This window comes from Myotis lucifugus, unplaced genomic scaffold (genome assembly GCF_000147115.1).
Source record: "Myotis lucifugus unplaced genomic scaffold, Myoluc2.0 scaffold_30, whole genome shotgun sequence".
NCBI lineage: Eukaryota > Metazoa > Chordata > Mammalia > Chiroptera > Vespertilionidae > Myotis > Myotis lucifugus.
Window position 1 is genome coordinate 2,164,160 of NW_005871078.1, and position 15,942 is coordinate 2,180,101.

Sequence of the window (15,942 nt, forward strand, 5' to 3'; positions counted from 1 at the left end):
CCCAGTGGGGGGGGGAGGGGCTTATCGGGTCCCCTTTTTTTTTTTTCTTTTTTTTGGCCTGAGCAAGTTTTTTAAAAAAGGCTCTCCAAAAATCTTGGCTAGAGGCGTCATCCTCTGCAATGAAATGCTTGAGTTCTTCCCACACACCGCTCACCTATTTCATGTAAATTCTGTCTCAATGCAAACTGTATGGACTTTTCTAATGAAGGATCTTTTTCAATCAGCATTTTCACAACCATCCCGAAAGTTTCACAGTCTTGTCGGTAAACCTAGAAAGATGAAATACATTGTGGTTAGCTGAAAGTGAAAATAATTAGTCAAATATTGAGCTGGTTCAGTTGGCAGAATTATGATGCTACAGTTCAAAAGGGTGAGAGTAATATAACTGAACCTCTGTCAGCCCTAAGTAGTCACTAATTGCCAAAGGCCATTTAAACCTCTATTTTTAAGGTTTGCTGACAACTTCGATGAGTAGGAAAACACTGCTATACCCCATCACTGACTACCGAAGTTAGGCATGACTTTTGTCAGCATAAGGCAGTCTACAAAAAGGACATCAGACTAAAGGTGAGAAGAACTAGGAACAAAAGAGTAGCGAGGTAAGGCACATTAATGGATTTATTCATTTACTTGTTTGGAAGAAAAAAGTTTCTGAGCACCTAACTTCTGATCATTTGTTTGAACAATGACCAGATGACAAATTCAAAATTCTGTTAGTACACAACAAACAACTATAAGAATGCCAAAAGTAACTACTTGAAAAAATTTCCAAGCTATAAATATTTAACTATACAGTCACCAAGGTACAGTGTGCACACACGTGTATATATAAATCCATACATATTACATATGTACATGTGTATATATTTTCTACCTCAGTGTTTATATTTTACTTTAATTACTATATATAATTTTTACCGGTGGCAATTAGATGGTTATTTCCTGTCCAAAAATTGCTGTTTCCTCCATACTGTTAAGAAAATGTCATTTCCTTAATTTGTAGTCACAAAATACATTTTAGATATCTATGTTATTTTTCATACTTTGTTATTCATGCATTTAGAGAAAAATTATAGTTAAATCTCCATGAAAATTAAGTGAAATACAAATTATCCTTTTTAAAAGAACTATTTAAATTAATTTTGACTTTTCTAAATTTAACAAAAACAATTAATATAACATGTTTATTCTCTGAAAAAGAATTTTGTTCATTTAGAAAACTTTAGAAAAAAACAATTTGAGATAATGCTTGGCTTGTGATAGTGTTTACTCCTCAAATGATCACTGCTAGCTGTGGTCGTTGCTGCTGCATTTTTAAAATGTCTGCAATGTTTGATTTCTTAAAAATAAATATTTAAAGAATATTTAATTTTGACTCTCACTAATAGGTTGCTAACTTATATTCAATTCATGTCCTTGCTCTTGAAAACCATCCATAAACCTCAAGAAAATTAATAGGATAAATTCTTCAGATGACAGAGAAATTAAAATATATAAATCCCTTAACTACTTTCTCCATTTCAGGGTGTGCATGTGCACACCCCACACACACTTTCGCTAAATAATGATGAAATTTACTTATAATAATAAGTTTAATTCCAGCTATTTAAACCAACCATTTATTCCAGTTTATCCTAAGATTTACATGACCCAGAATTGATAATACTACTCTAATAAACCAGCATAGAAAACAGTATACCATTCACATACTATAAGTGATGTCAAGGCAACAGAGCACATTAACTGCTCTAACAAACACATAGTACCCAAGTCAAGCCAATGCAGCCCCTATGGGGGGGAAGCCAGAACCATGATGTTTCATTCTTAGTGGAGGTAAATTCCTTACCAAACCAGTCAGCCCACATAATAACAGCATTCTAATGCCAACCACAGGCCTCAGCAGACCACTTTGTGGGTGGCCTAAATTTTATAGGCTCCTTTATAACAGATGTACTAGATGAGGATAATGTTACACTGTGAATTAACCTGCAAATTCTTTAATGTAAATCTGCTGTTTTACCTAAACTCTAACTCTTCATTTAGCATATTTACAGAACATAAATGTGCTACAGATGTGCATATCAAAAGTAAAACCATATTAAAATGTGTTCATACATTTATTTAAATTGTAAACTACTATCACTCTGGAGACAAGGTAATACAAGCATTTAAAGATTATGTTTTATTTTTTAATTTTAAGTCTTCTGAATTATTCATTGAAATAGACAAATATTATACATTAGTTAAGAACAACCAGAACTGCCCAAAGCAATGTAACCCTCTACTAAAGGGTAAATTTTCTAAAGAGACTGCTTCAAATACACTAGTAGGCCATTAGACAGGAAATAATTAGTTTTTTGTTAAAGGAAGAACCACACCCTCCAACATTTTATAAATAAAATTCACAACTGTCAGAAACCTATTTCCGAAATCTGTTCCACAGTAAACTCAGTCCCAAACAGGAAGGGTGTAGTTATCTGTAGGAGAGTTTGTTTGCTTATGGTCCCTAGCTGGAAATGCATTCTAATCTTCAGATTTGATATCTACAGGCCACACAGGAAGATTATTTTGTTGTTGCTTTTCCCCCTGATTGGAGTTCATCAAAATGGGAAACAGGTTAAAGTTTGGGTGGGGTTCACATAAACTGCAAAGAAATGTAGTTAAATTTGCCAGTATAATAAAAACACTATCCAAATGTGGTTTCACACAGTCCTTTATTATAGTAGCCTGTGTTAATAAATTCTCATACAGTACTTCTAGGAATAAACGAGTATGATAAAATAAACTACCAAGGCATTTTACTATTAATTATGCTTCTGGTGATTGGAAGAAGAGCATCTGGCCAAACAAGCTCAATGGCAAGCTTGTTCTATATCTAAAATACCTGTAATAACATAAACCACCTCTAAAATGTGTATTATTTTAGGCCTCAACTCTGATCCCACAAATAGAGAAACTAAAAATTAAGACCACATGAATTGTTAGAATTTTCATTTCAGACAAGTTTTCTTTAGCATTAGCATCCCACTGCTATCTGAGAAGTCTGATGGAATGTCTGAGGTCAGAGTTGTGCTATCTAATACAGCAGCCAACTAGCCATAGGAGGCTACTAAATTTGAGTATGTATGCATATACTTACCTTAATATTTAATTTATAATTTAGTTTATATTAATGTTAGGAGGTAACTGGTTAACTGCAAAAGTGAGGCATGCACACAGCCTTAAAAAGCTGGGGAATCAAATAAAAACAATTATTTTCTCTATTGTTGATGCCTCATCATTCTATATATTTTCCTTGATCTGAACCCATTTGGTTCAAATGCTGTATGTCCTGTGACCATCTTAGTTGGAAAGGTAAACACAGACAATTAAAACAAAGCATAAAGGAGACATTTAGATGTTGAAGGTGGTATCGAAGTTGGATAAAACAGAGAAGCAGTTCCATGAATAGGCTTATTGAGTTCAAATCCTGACTCCACTACTGCGGGAAGCTGAATAATGCCACCTACCCCACACCCAAGATGTCCAGACCCTAAACTCTGGAACCCATGAGGATGATACCTTACAATTCAGTGGTTCTCAACCTTAGCTGCACATTAGAATCACCTGGGAATCTTTTAAAATCCTGATTTCTGGGCCTCATCCTCCGGAAATTCTGTTTCTTTGTTACTAATGTTGTGGCCCCACCCCATAACAAAGAAACAGAATTTCCGGATGAGCCCAGAAATCAGGATTTAAAAGATTCCCAGGTGATTCTAATGTGCGGCCAAGGCTGAGAACCACTGCCTTACATGGTATAAGGGGCTTTGCAGATGGGCTTATGTTAAGGATTTTGAGTTGGGGAGATTATCCTGGAATATCCATGTGGGGAAAATGTAATCACAAAAATCATGTAAACAAGAAATGCAGGAGCGCCAGAAAAAAAAAGGAAATGTGACCACAGAAATAGAGGTGGAATGATGAGCTTTAAAGATGGAGGAAGGAGCCACCAGCCAAGGAATGAGGCAGCCTCTAGAGAACCGACAAGGCAAGGAAGCAATTCTCCCCTGGCAACTCCAGAGGAAGTGCAGCCCTGCAGACACTGTAGTTTGGGAGAAAAACCCATTTCAAGCTCTGCAGGTTTTTTCAAGCTCACATGGAATATTTACCAGAATAGACAACATCCTGCAATCATAAAACACACCTTAACAAATTGAAAAAACAGAAATCATACACTATATGCTCTCAAACCATAAAGGAATTAAATTAGAAATCAACAGAACGACAGGTAGAAAAATTTCAAAATATTTGGAGATTAAACAACACACTTCCAAATAACACAGAGATCAAAAAAGTCTCAAGAGAAATGTAAAAATATTTTGTACTAAATGAAAATACAACTTATCAAAATTTGTGAGATGCAGTAAAAGTAGAGCTTAGCAATTTATAGCATTGAATGCACATTAGAAAAAATAAAGATATAAAGTTAATATTCTAAACTAGAAAACAAGAAAAAGAATAAATTAAATGCAATGTAAGCAATGAAACTGAAAACAGGAAATTAGAGAAATCACTAAACCTAAAGCTGATTCTTTGAAAAGATTTTTTTAAAAAAGCAATAAACCTCTAGCCAAGCTAACCAAGACAAAAAAGAGAGAAGACACAAATTATTTAATATCAAAATTGAAATAGGGGTCATCACTACTGACCTCATGGACATTAAAAGGGCAATAAAGGAATATTAATAACTCTCTGCCTAATTTGATAGCTTATATGAAATGCACCAAGTCCTAGAAAGACACAGTGTCCAAAACACAGACAAGGATAAATAAATCATCTGAATAAGCCCATATCTATGAAAGAAATTGAATCAATATTAATAAATTTCCCAAACAAAAAGCACTAAATGATTTCACTGGTGAATTCAACCAAACATTTAAGGAAGAAATTATACTACTTCTCCACAATCACTTCTAGAAAACAGAAGCAGAGGGAACATTTCCTAACATTCTATGAAGCCAACATTACCCTATTACCAAAATAAGACAAAGACATTAGGAAAGAAAATTACAAGACCAATGTATAGATATATGCTAATATGCAAAGTGTCCCCTCGGGAGTTTGACTGGGAGACCTGGAGTTCAATCGCTATGACGTGTGCTGACCAACAGGGGGTGGCACAAAATGAAGGAAGGTCCCGGCTGGCATCTGGCAGCCAGGGAAGGAAAGCCTTGATTGGCCCTGATCGCAGGCCAGGCCTAGGGACCCTACCTGTGTACGAATTCATGAACTGGGCCTCTCGTATCTCTCATAAACGTAAATGGCCAAAAATTCTCAAGAAAAATAGTGAATCAAACAATGTAGTAGAATTATGCAACACAACCAAGTAGGATTTATTCCAGATATACAAGGCTCATTCAACATTTGAAAATCAATTATTAGAATCCATCATATCAATAGGCTAGAAAATCCCAGCAAGTATATATGGAGGAACTTTAAATGCTTATCGTTAAGTGAAAGAAGCCAGTCTGAAAAGGCTACACAATGCATGATTTCAACTATATGACATTCTGGAAAAGGCAAAACTATAGAGACCTTAAAAAGGTCAGTGGCTGCTGGATGAAGCGGGGGGATACATAGGTGAAGCACAGAGCATTTTTAGGGTGATGAAACTACTGTGTCAGATGCATTCTGCGTTTGTCAAAATCCAGAGAATTCAGTGACACGAAGAGTGAACTCAAGGGACTTTAGTTCATAATAATGGATCAACATTGGTTCATCAATCACAACAAATGCATCACAGCAACGTAAAATGTTAATGGATGAAGCCCTGTATGGAGAGAGGGGGTATATGGGAACTCTCTGTACTTTCTTAGAATTTTTCTATAAACCTAAAAATGCTCTAGTAAATAAGGTCTATTTTAAAAAAAGAATCACACAAGCAAATTTTTAAGGGGGGTGGGGGGCGGGGCCCTCAGATTCAGTACCAATAGAATTGACTATGCTGTTATGAGGATTAAATGAGATAACTAAGAGCACTCAGAATAGTACTTGCTATACAGAAAGCATTTAGTATAAAGTGATGCTGATGATGGAAACAGGAAAAACAACTCTTCTGACTTTGTCTAGAGAAGGGAGCATTAGAAAATGGTGTTAGGACTAATTCTTTTCTTAATGTTTAACATCTAATTTTGACATTGAAGACTAGTTTGTTTTATCAATAGTGCTTTTATTTTTATTTTAGTTTTATCTCAAGTTGTCCTTCACTTTCTGCTAACATTAATCATATACATATTTAAAAATCAATATGATGATCACCATTTGCCATTTCAAGAACTGATTCTTTAAACATGAGAAGTTCACTCCAGGGAAACATGAAGGAGGAAAAGGAAATGGCAGCTGATTTGGCCTAGCTAAAGCATAGGGTATGTTCACCTTCAAAGTAGATCATGAAGAGCTTTCTTTCAAGGAGTTTAGACCTCAACCTATAAATTAGCAATAAGCAAATGGGAAAAGAGCTATAAGGAGGAAGAGGATCCCTTCAATGTATCAGGAAGAGAGAATGATTAGCAATTGATACTACAGACTCCTGAGAGTGAGGACTATGAATGGCACATGACATGATGTGTTAAAGATGAGATTAGAGACTGTACAAGTAATTAAGACGCAATATGGATATGATAATGTACAGACTGATGGATGGAAGATTTTTAATTCATTTCAAGGGGAAGGGTACTGGGAATGGGAGAGAAGTTCAGTAACTAATACATAATTGAGGTATCCATCAAAAGGAATTTGAGTATTGAGTCTAGACTTCAGAAGAAGGAAACAGAAGAGAGAGGATAGGAGGGAGGGAGAGAGGGATTGGGGAAAAAGAGTTATCTTTACATTGAGGCCAGTTGAGGCCATGGGAGTTCCTTAAAGAAAGGGGTAAGTTCTTTCTAGCCCCAGTATTTGTACACAATAGATACTCAGTAAATGTTGAATGAATAGCTAAATATCAGCTCTAAGAGAATGGTAATATAAGATCAAAAGGCAGCCCAGAGTAGACATCTAAAATCATAAATATTAGCCACAGAAGAGACAATAGGAGACTAAAAACCAGAAGAATGAAAGCACAGGTGCCAAGGGAAGTTTATAAAATAAGGATATAGTCAGTCAAATGCCAGAGAAAGATCAAAGAAACTGACAAACAAAATACAGTATATTGACTGAATTTGGATATGAAGGAGTAACTGGTTAACTGCAAGAGCAGTTTATTGGGATGATGGAGATAATAGAACGGTGCTATCTAATATAGCCATTAGCCAGAAGTAACTAATTAAATTTTAATTTTAATTAATTTAATTTAAAATTCACTTCCTCAGTCACACTAGCCCTATGTCAAGTACTAGTGGCTTTCACATTGGACAGTGCAACTTCAAAACATTTCCATCATCACAGAAAAGTCTATCAAGCACTGTTATTAAAAAGAACTATGGAGTGAAAAAAAAGGGGAACATGTAGTGATAGGTGTTAACCTGGTAAGTTAAATAATATATATATTTGCAACTATTTTGTCATTAAAGTGGAAATAAAAGCTTACTACTTTTATTTTTTTTTATTTTTTTTAAATATATTTTATTGATTTTTTACAGAGAGGAAGGGAGAGAGATAGAGAGTTAGAAACATCGATGAGAGAGAAACATCGATCAGCTGCCTCCTGCACATCTCCTACTGGGGATGTGCCCGCAACCCAGGTACATGCCCTTGACCGGAATCGAACCTGGGACCTTTTAGTCCGCAGGCAGACGCTCTATCCACTGAGCCAAACCGGTTTCGGCAAGCTTACTACTTTTAAAGGAGCATTGTGAAATATAGCATTTTTGAAATGTTCTACAATATTTTGATGAAATGCATGTAAAAATGTAAGTTAAAATAAGTAACTCCAATAGAGACTTAATATACAAGGAAACATTCATAATGTCTCATGTGTTGATGAAGTTGGGTAAAAAGCGACAGCATACTGATGTTAAATAGTGGAGACAAATTTAGACCCTTTAATTTTGAGTCTGTAGTAATGCAGAAGGCATCAAAGCTATTATAACTATGTTGCTCTTTGTGCTATATTAATAGAAAATATATCTTTGAAATGTCCTTTTCAAAGCTACGGCCCCATTGGCTCTTAGAGCACAGATGCTAAAAAGGCCACTGGTAGTTGCTAAGAAATGCATTATGGGCACATGGATTAGATCTCAAATGCCTACACTCAATATGTGGGTGCAGTTATTACAGCCACATAAAAAAGTAATTGCAAAGATAATGATAAAGTGGATAAATGCTAAAAAAAAAACACCACACCCCATAGAAATCAATGTTTATAGAATTCTCATCCATAATCACAGATCAACTTATAAATTTACAGGATTCCAAGATTAACATATAAATGATTTTCATTTTACCCTTTCCAGCTTGCTTGTTCTTTCAATCACAATACCCTAAATGAACAAAAATAAAAGTAATTTCAAAGAGTCGCAGAATCCTTCACTGATGCCAAAAGCAGGTCCTACAGAGATTAAATATAGGAACTAGACAAATCTTAAATTAACACTGAGTGAAAAAAGTTGCAAAGGAAATAAGAGATACCATTTATGTATGTTTTTTAAAGTTTATTTAATTTAGGGATACATACATACAAAAATACAAAAACATGAATAAGAATGACAGCTCTGAGAAGGAAGGGAGCCAGGAAGGATCTGAAAAGGGTTTTATCTATATCTGTAATATTTTATTTCTTTAAAAAAAGAAGAAAGTCACAAATATTAATCTCTAGTTAATGGCATATATCAGTGATGGCGAACCTTTTGAGCTTGGCGTGTCAGCATTTTGAAAAACCCTAACTTAACTCTGGTGCCATGTCACATACAGAAATTTTTTGATATTTGCAACCATAGTAAAACAAAGATTTATATTTTTTATATTTATTTTATATATTTAAATGCCATTTAACAAAGAAAAATCAACCAAAAAAATGAGTTTGCGTGTCACCTCTGACACGCGTGTCATAGGTTCACCATCACTGGCATACATGCTGCATTAGAAACAAAGTGTAATGAAATTCGCAATATACTTTAATATGCATCAAAAACAAGATGAATTAATGGATGAATACAGGAACAGATATATGACAAAAAAACGAAAATGTTAAAGAATCCAAGGGACTATATGGATGTGCATTGTATAATTTCTCATGTTTGAAAATTTTCATAATAAAATTTTAAGGGGAGAGATGTACTAGTAAAGTAAAATCAGGCGCAATGGTGGGGTATATTTGTCTGATCATCTCAGCTTACAAATGAAAATGGCTCTGTTTTGCTTAGACCCTGGATGATGAACTTTGCGTTTTCTCAATGTGGACTGAGAATTACAAATATTATCCTATATAATAAAAGCCTAATATGCTAAGTGTCTGGTCATCCATTCAACCAATCAAAGTGGAATATGCTAATGATATGCTAAGGCTGCTCAACCGCTCTCTATGACATGCACTGACCACCAGGGGGCAGACAATCGACTGGTCAACCAGTCGCTATGATGTACACTGACCACCAGGGGGCAGATGCTCTGACTGGTAGGTTAGCTTGCTGCTGGGGTCCGGCCGATCAGGACTGAGTGAGACGGGCCAGACATGCCTTAGAGCCCTCCCGCAGCCCCTCCCCGACTGGCCAATCTCCTGCATCCCTCCCCAGCCCTGACTGTGCATCAGTAGGGTCCCTCGGCCTGGCCTGCACCCTCTTGCAATCTGGTACCGCTTGGGGGTTGTCGGAGAGCCGGTTTTGACCCAATCCCGCAGGCCAGGCCAAGGGACCCCACTGGTGCACAAATTCCTGCACTGGGCCTCTAGTTATAGATATTAATGAATCTGCAAGCGCAGATATACATTTGAACGAAAGGCAAATGTGCCCACCAGACAACTAGAACTCACATGTGCAAGGCACTGGATTTCGTCAGCAATGTAGCACATCCTGCTCAAGGAAATTAGGTTCCAGTAAAAAGAGTGATACATTTAAGATAACCATAAGACAAGGTAGAATACAGTAAGTGCCATGAGAGAAATAAAAAGTATTAATAATAATTCCTAATACATAATTATTAATAATAATTCCAAAGAAAAGATAATGGGTGGGATGGGAAAGGATTAAAAGCACTGAGAATGTTCCAAGCAACTCAGAAGCTTGCAAACAAAAAAGCGTAGTATGTTTAAAAATGAATAAAAGAAAGTTTTAGAAAAGATAGCTAATGGACAGACCAAAATCAAAATGGAGATAGATATAAACAGGTTGGACTTCAAATAACTTATAGTTAGACTTATGGTTTAATTTCTCCTTGGACTTAAAATAACTTATGTTACACTGTAAACATTTTTTCCTTATTCATCAAACAATAAACCACTGGAGATTATTGATTACAAGAAAAGTAATTGTATTCATTACTCAATATCCCCTTCAAATCTGTTACTGGTTTGGAAAAAAAAAATCACTTCTAAGATTCAAAACATATGAAAAGGCTAAATATAAAGAAAAATATTCATAATGAAGACTAATGATAATTAAGTACATTATAAAATAGGTTTAAAAATTCTAATTGCTGAAAAAGTGGTTAACAATAAATATTTTGTAAAATTACAAAATTTTTCACGTGGCTTTTAATTTCATGTCTGAGAACAATATAAATTCTTTAATAAAGTTAGGGAGGCAAAGGCTTAATTTAGACATTTTCCCAAGTTAATGTCTAAAACATCCATCACAATGAAGATCACAGGTTAAAATGGCAAGTCAGCTTCTTAAAAGATAGCTGTCACTTAGAATGTATTTCAATTGATTTAAAAAATCAATTTTAAAAGGTATATGTAATATTTAAACTGATTATTTTACATATAGCTAATTGTTATAAAAGAAATTATTATATTGTGTGAGAAATTAAATGAAGCTAAGGCGTATACAAGTAAAAGAAGAAAACAATATACAGTTTAAAGTTATAATTATCCAAAAAATGTATTTTACGATTAGTTCCAAATAAATCTTTTTAGAAAGTAATACATTTTAAATTGCTTATGAGGTAGTCCAGTCCTCAAATGATTTAACATTAAAAATAAAAAAATTACAAAGTCCTGGCTGTACAAAAAAAGTCATGTTTTAAATTGACTAAGGCCAAAGAAAGGAAAGAAGAATTCGAGGAAAATGGAGAGGAACCCTACCTAGGCAAAAGTCTTTATAGCTAGAAATGGTGATGGGTTACAATTTTAAAGGGCTATTGTTTGTTTAAAGAAAGTAACATTTTGAAATTATTGGCATTTAAGCAACATTGTCACTAACAATATTTTCATGTAAGCTTTCACATTCTTTTATGTACCAGGAATCCTCACAAGTACTCTGAAATTGCTATCTTCATTTTATAAAAATAATGAATCAGAGAGAGTAAAGGGAGTTAGTTTTAAGAAGTATGACTAACATTCCCAGCCTAGGTTTCTAATCTATCTCTTACCATACTGCTGCAATAACTCAGGGGAATTACATAAATCCAAAACCTAAATAAAGCCCTAACTGACACTAAATCCTTGACAAAGATAAATTAATCTGCTTGGTTTTGAAGAGGGTATACAGCAAGTGGCTTGGAGGGGCCTGGAAGGCAGATCAGCTGATCATGATTCCTAACTATCATGAAACATTATGTGTGCGTGTCCTTCATGGTTAATACTTTAAGTCATGTCCCTAGTGAAATCTGAAACTTGGATTATTTTTCCAGACAGCTTCAGGGATGTCACTGAGATAAATTTATGAAAAACAAACAGGTAAGATCAGCCATCTTTACCATGCTCGGAAAAGTACTACTGTTTTATAAACTCATATGCTGGGATGATTAAAGAGCACTTTATGGTTGAAATGTGACATTTTCAATCTGTTCTGCAGGGGAAGATAGATCTTTAGCCTTTTTTTGCCAGGTGATTCAATGAACCGGGGACATTCACTCTATTATACCATTCCTTTCGTCATTAAAATCTGTATTATCTAGGTGATTTTAGGGGAAATCACTTTTCCCACTATGAAATTTCTCCATGTCTCATTCTGACAAATTAAGTTATGGTTTCAGCACACATGTGCTGTTGTGCTACTTTTTCTTTTTCTCTGTTTTTGTGTGATTTTGGACAATTTAAATATTTTGTATGTACTAAAGTTTAGAAAACCTTTCATTTCTGTTACAGTATTCAAGGTATTGTGAATTTTCAGCTCAACATGAAGTTCTTGTTAATGCAATAGTTATGAGAGACTTAAAATGTTTGCTATAGTCTCTTTTTTAGTAAAGGTGATGGCAGTGGGGGTTGTTAAGAGGTAACTGAACCCAAAGGTGCCAGGGAAAGGGCAGAAAACACTAATGATGGGCATGATTAATTATAACTCCAATATAGAGCAGCTTCTGCAGTTTCTACTTAGTTGTCTCTTCCCACCCCCACCCCACATCTCGAGAAGCCTCTCTGTCAGGTATATTTATATTATGTATATATAGAAGATAGAATTTAATTCAGAAATACTGAAAACTATGTATTTATAGAAGATAGAATTTAAGGGATTTTGGTGAGGAAGATGAATTCCAGGGTTCACAACAGTATAAATTGGGTGTATGACGCTGACATTGCCAAGCAATATGGGAAAAATGGATGGCGGTTGGGTAGGGAGGCATGGGGAGAAAGAAGGGAAGAAGGGAAACTGCCCAATGGCCTTCCAGTTCCTGGCTCTAAACCTGGTTTCTGTCTGTATTTCATAAGCTTTCAATATTTTCCTTTTACTTGCTAACGGTAGTTTGAGTGGGTTTTATAACTGGAAACCAAAAGGAACTTTTGGTTAATAGCCTGATATGTGAATCTTATCTGGCCTCCTGGGAGCAGCAGAGACCTGTGCCATCACACCTGCGCTGCAGCATATCTGCTTGTCAGCAGTGCTTCCACACTGGCAGGAATGCCAAGGTGATGGTATGAATCTATTTTCTCTTCAATGCAATTGCAAACCCATCACAGATGCTTCACAGGCTTTATCCAACACAGTTGGAGGGAGGCTATACTTTTACATGGTGAAAGCTAAACAATTACCAATCTTTCAAATTCCCACTGAAAATACAGCTTTTGTTACTTTTACTGAAAAAAAAAAAATAAAGCAATGTATCTGTTTTCAGCTCATCATATGCAAATGTAAGAAACAGAATATTATCAGTTTACTTAATCATACTTCTACCAGAGCGAGGCTTTTCAAACAGATAACATATAATACCACTCTGAATACTTCTAGGATGTGTTTTTTCTTCCCAGAAGAAAGGTAGTATTAATAACTAACACAAATAGCCCAACTTTATTTTAAAAATAGGAACTGCAGTATCAGGTATATTAAAAGTAGGTTAAAATTAATTAATATTTAAAATAATTCATTATTTTACTTTTATCTCTGAAGGTATTATATACACTGGGGAAAGTCCATAAATTCCATTACATATGAATGAAAACATATTTTCAAGGCCTACCTGCAAATATTTTTCTAGTCTATGCTTTTTTTCAAAAATATATTTTTATTAAGAAAAAGGGAGAGGGAGAGAGAGATTGAAACATTAATCATAAGAGAGAATCATTGATCGGCTGTCTCCTGCATACCTGCCCCCTCCCCGCCCCCTGCCCCCATGGGAGGGATCGAGCCCACAACCTGGGCATGTGCCCTGATCGGAAATCAAACTGTGACCTCCTGGTTCATAGGTCAACACTCAACCACTGAGCCACGCCAGCTGAGCTCTAGTCTGTATTTTGAAAAGCAAAGTATATAGAGCAATTGATATACAATCTAAATCAGCAGTTCTCAACCTGTGGGTCACGACCGCTTTGGCGGTCAAACGACCCTTTCACAGGGGTCGCCTAAGACCATCCTGCATATCATTTACATTACGATTCATAACAGTAGCAACATTACAGTTATGAAGTAGCAACGAAAATAATTTTATGGTTGGGTCACAACATGAGGAACTGTATTTAAAGGGCCAGAAGGTTGAGAACCACTGAATTCTAAATGAATGTGATGTCCACTTAACATCACAAATAAAACTATTAATGAAGTCTCAAATAATGCTGAAGTTCCTTCCAAGAACCTGAAAAATACTTATAACAATACTGTGCACACAAATAAACAGACACATGCTAGAAGCACAATCAGCTATGCTGCTACTTCCATTTCATTCTCAACATAAGCACTGGGTGCTGGTCACAAGGACGGTATTAGTAAATTTTAGTAAATAAAGATCTAAATCTGGTCCTCAAAAAGCCCATTTGAAAATAGAATTTAGCTACAGCCAAGGATTTGAGACAGGAATCCAGTCAAATTAAATTTTTTGGTAATGTTTGCAGGTGATTTGGGGTAAGCTGATATTACTGAATACTGTATTTCTATTTATTTGAAATAAGGGCAAAAAATGATGTAATATGAATTCTACTGGAATCCTGAAAGTATAATGAAACTTAGCATATGTATTTTCAATATGTTGTACATTCATTATAATGGTGTTTTAAAATTTGACTTACTGGTTTAAAAGTATATACTTTTAAATTACTGATTATTTTTGTTGACAAAATCACTAAGACTAGACTGATGGGATATTTTAGGAAAGAATAAAAGAAAAAAGCAGGAAAAAAATCTTTGTTTGGATTAGCAGCACTGGATATTGAAATGGTTCAGATAAAATAAGGGTCAAAGGGCCGACCACCTTACTACAAGAGCCAAAAAAAACAGTAGACTGTGGCTTCCCCTTTAACCTTACTTCGTGCAAAATTATCATGTGCTCACGTAGATACAACATAGACAGAATTTTTTCATATAAACACATCCTGGAAAAACGCATTAAACCATTCCTCTCCTCATATATATTTTCAGTATCCTATGACAATAAAAAGCACAAATATCAAAATGTGGCTTCATTCTCTGAGAGTTCAGTGTGCTTCGTGTTACAGTATTTAAAAGTCCAGAAAGTAATATTTATGGTTAGGACTTATTTCCTGGGCAAACATGACATCATTTGTAAATATTAATTGCTAAATTATTCTACTTTTAAAAGGGACTGTTTCCATGCTTTGAGAGGCATCACAGTCTGGAATCTGACTCCGTTGTATACCTCCTTATTGTTATTCCTATAGTCACGATGCTGGTGTGGACCTAACAATACACCGTTTCTAATTGTTCAGCTTCTAGTTTTTTTATTCTAAACTGCCCTACTCACAGATGCCATCATCCTAAAGATGGAAACCCCTTTTCAGAGAACACTGCTGCTCTGCCTTCCAACATCTGATCTAATTAAATTCTTCAACAAAATCTGAACTACTAAAATCTTATCACCCAACAAAATGCCATCCACCATATATTTTTTAGCATTTTACCTGTTCTCATATATCATCTGAATTCCCTTACATGCTTTTCTACTACTTAAATTGCTTCAAATTTTGTACAAGATATCTTGTACAAACTTGTTCTAGATCATTTTTTCTGTGTTACTTTAAATATTTAACAAATATATGTTTCTTTCTGTCTCCCTCTTTCATTATACTGAGGGCAAACACAATTTCTTTTGCTTCCTTTGTAACCGTCTCCCATTAAGTATAAGGCTGGGAACAAAATGGATCTTTAATTATCTCTGATTAACTTAAAAGCTTAAAATCATATATTCTGGCCTTGGCTCAAACTTTAATTAGATAATTTTAGCCATCCTACCCAATTGATCCCATATGCAAATTATTTTAAATTAATAAATAAATTTGTTCACAGGACTGTCAATAAATATTGTTCCTTTATCAAGTAAAGGTCATAATTAAATTTTTACTTGATTTAGCATTACAAGGAAAGTGAAGTAAAACAAAGTAATGTTCTCAAATCAAGCAGGCAAGAAAGCTTATATTATAAAGTC

General features: G+C 35.0%; 1 protein-coding gene across 15 annotated transcripts in view; it reads right to left on the minus strand.

The window, feature by feature from the left end:
• The window catches only part of PPHLN1 (periphilin 1), a 118,858-nt gene that overhangs the window by 18,447 nt on the left and 84,469 nt on the right, over positions 1 to 15,942 (minus strand). For 8 of the 15 annotated variants that reach the window (XR_002828716.1, XR_002828715.1, XR_002828714.1 and 5 more), the window contains exon 10: positions 155 to 269. Coding sequence is in view for 8 of the 15 variants with exons in the window: in XM_023752280.1 (XP_023608048.1) it covers positions 155 to 269 (115 nt within the window). In the remaining 7 variants the exon portion in view is untranslated. Of the gene's footprint in view, positions 1 to 74; positions 270 to 15,942 lie in introns of those variants that run through there. The other 7 variants (XM_023752282.1, XM_014454001.2, XM_014454006.2 and 4 more) reach the window with 1 other exon arrangement.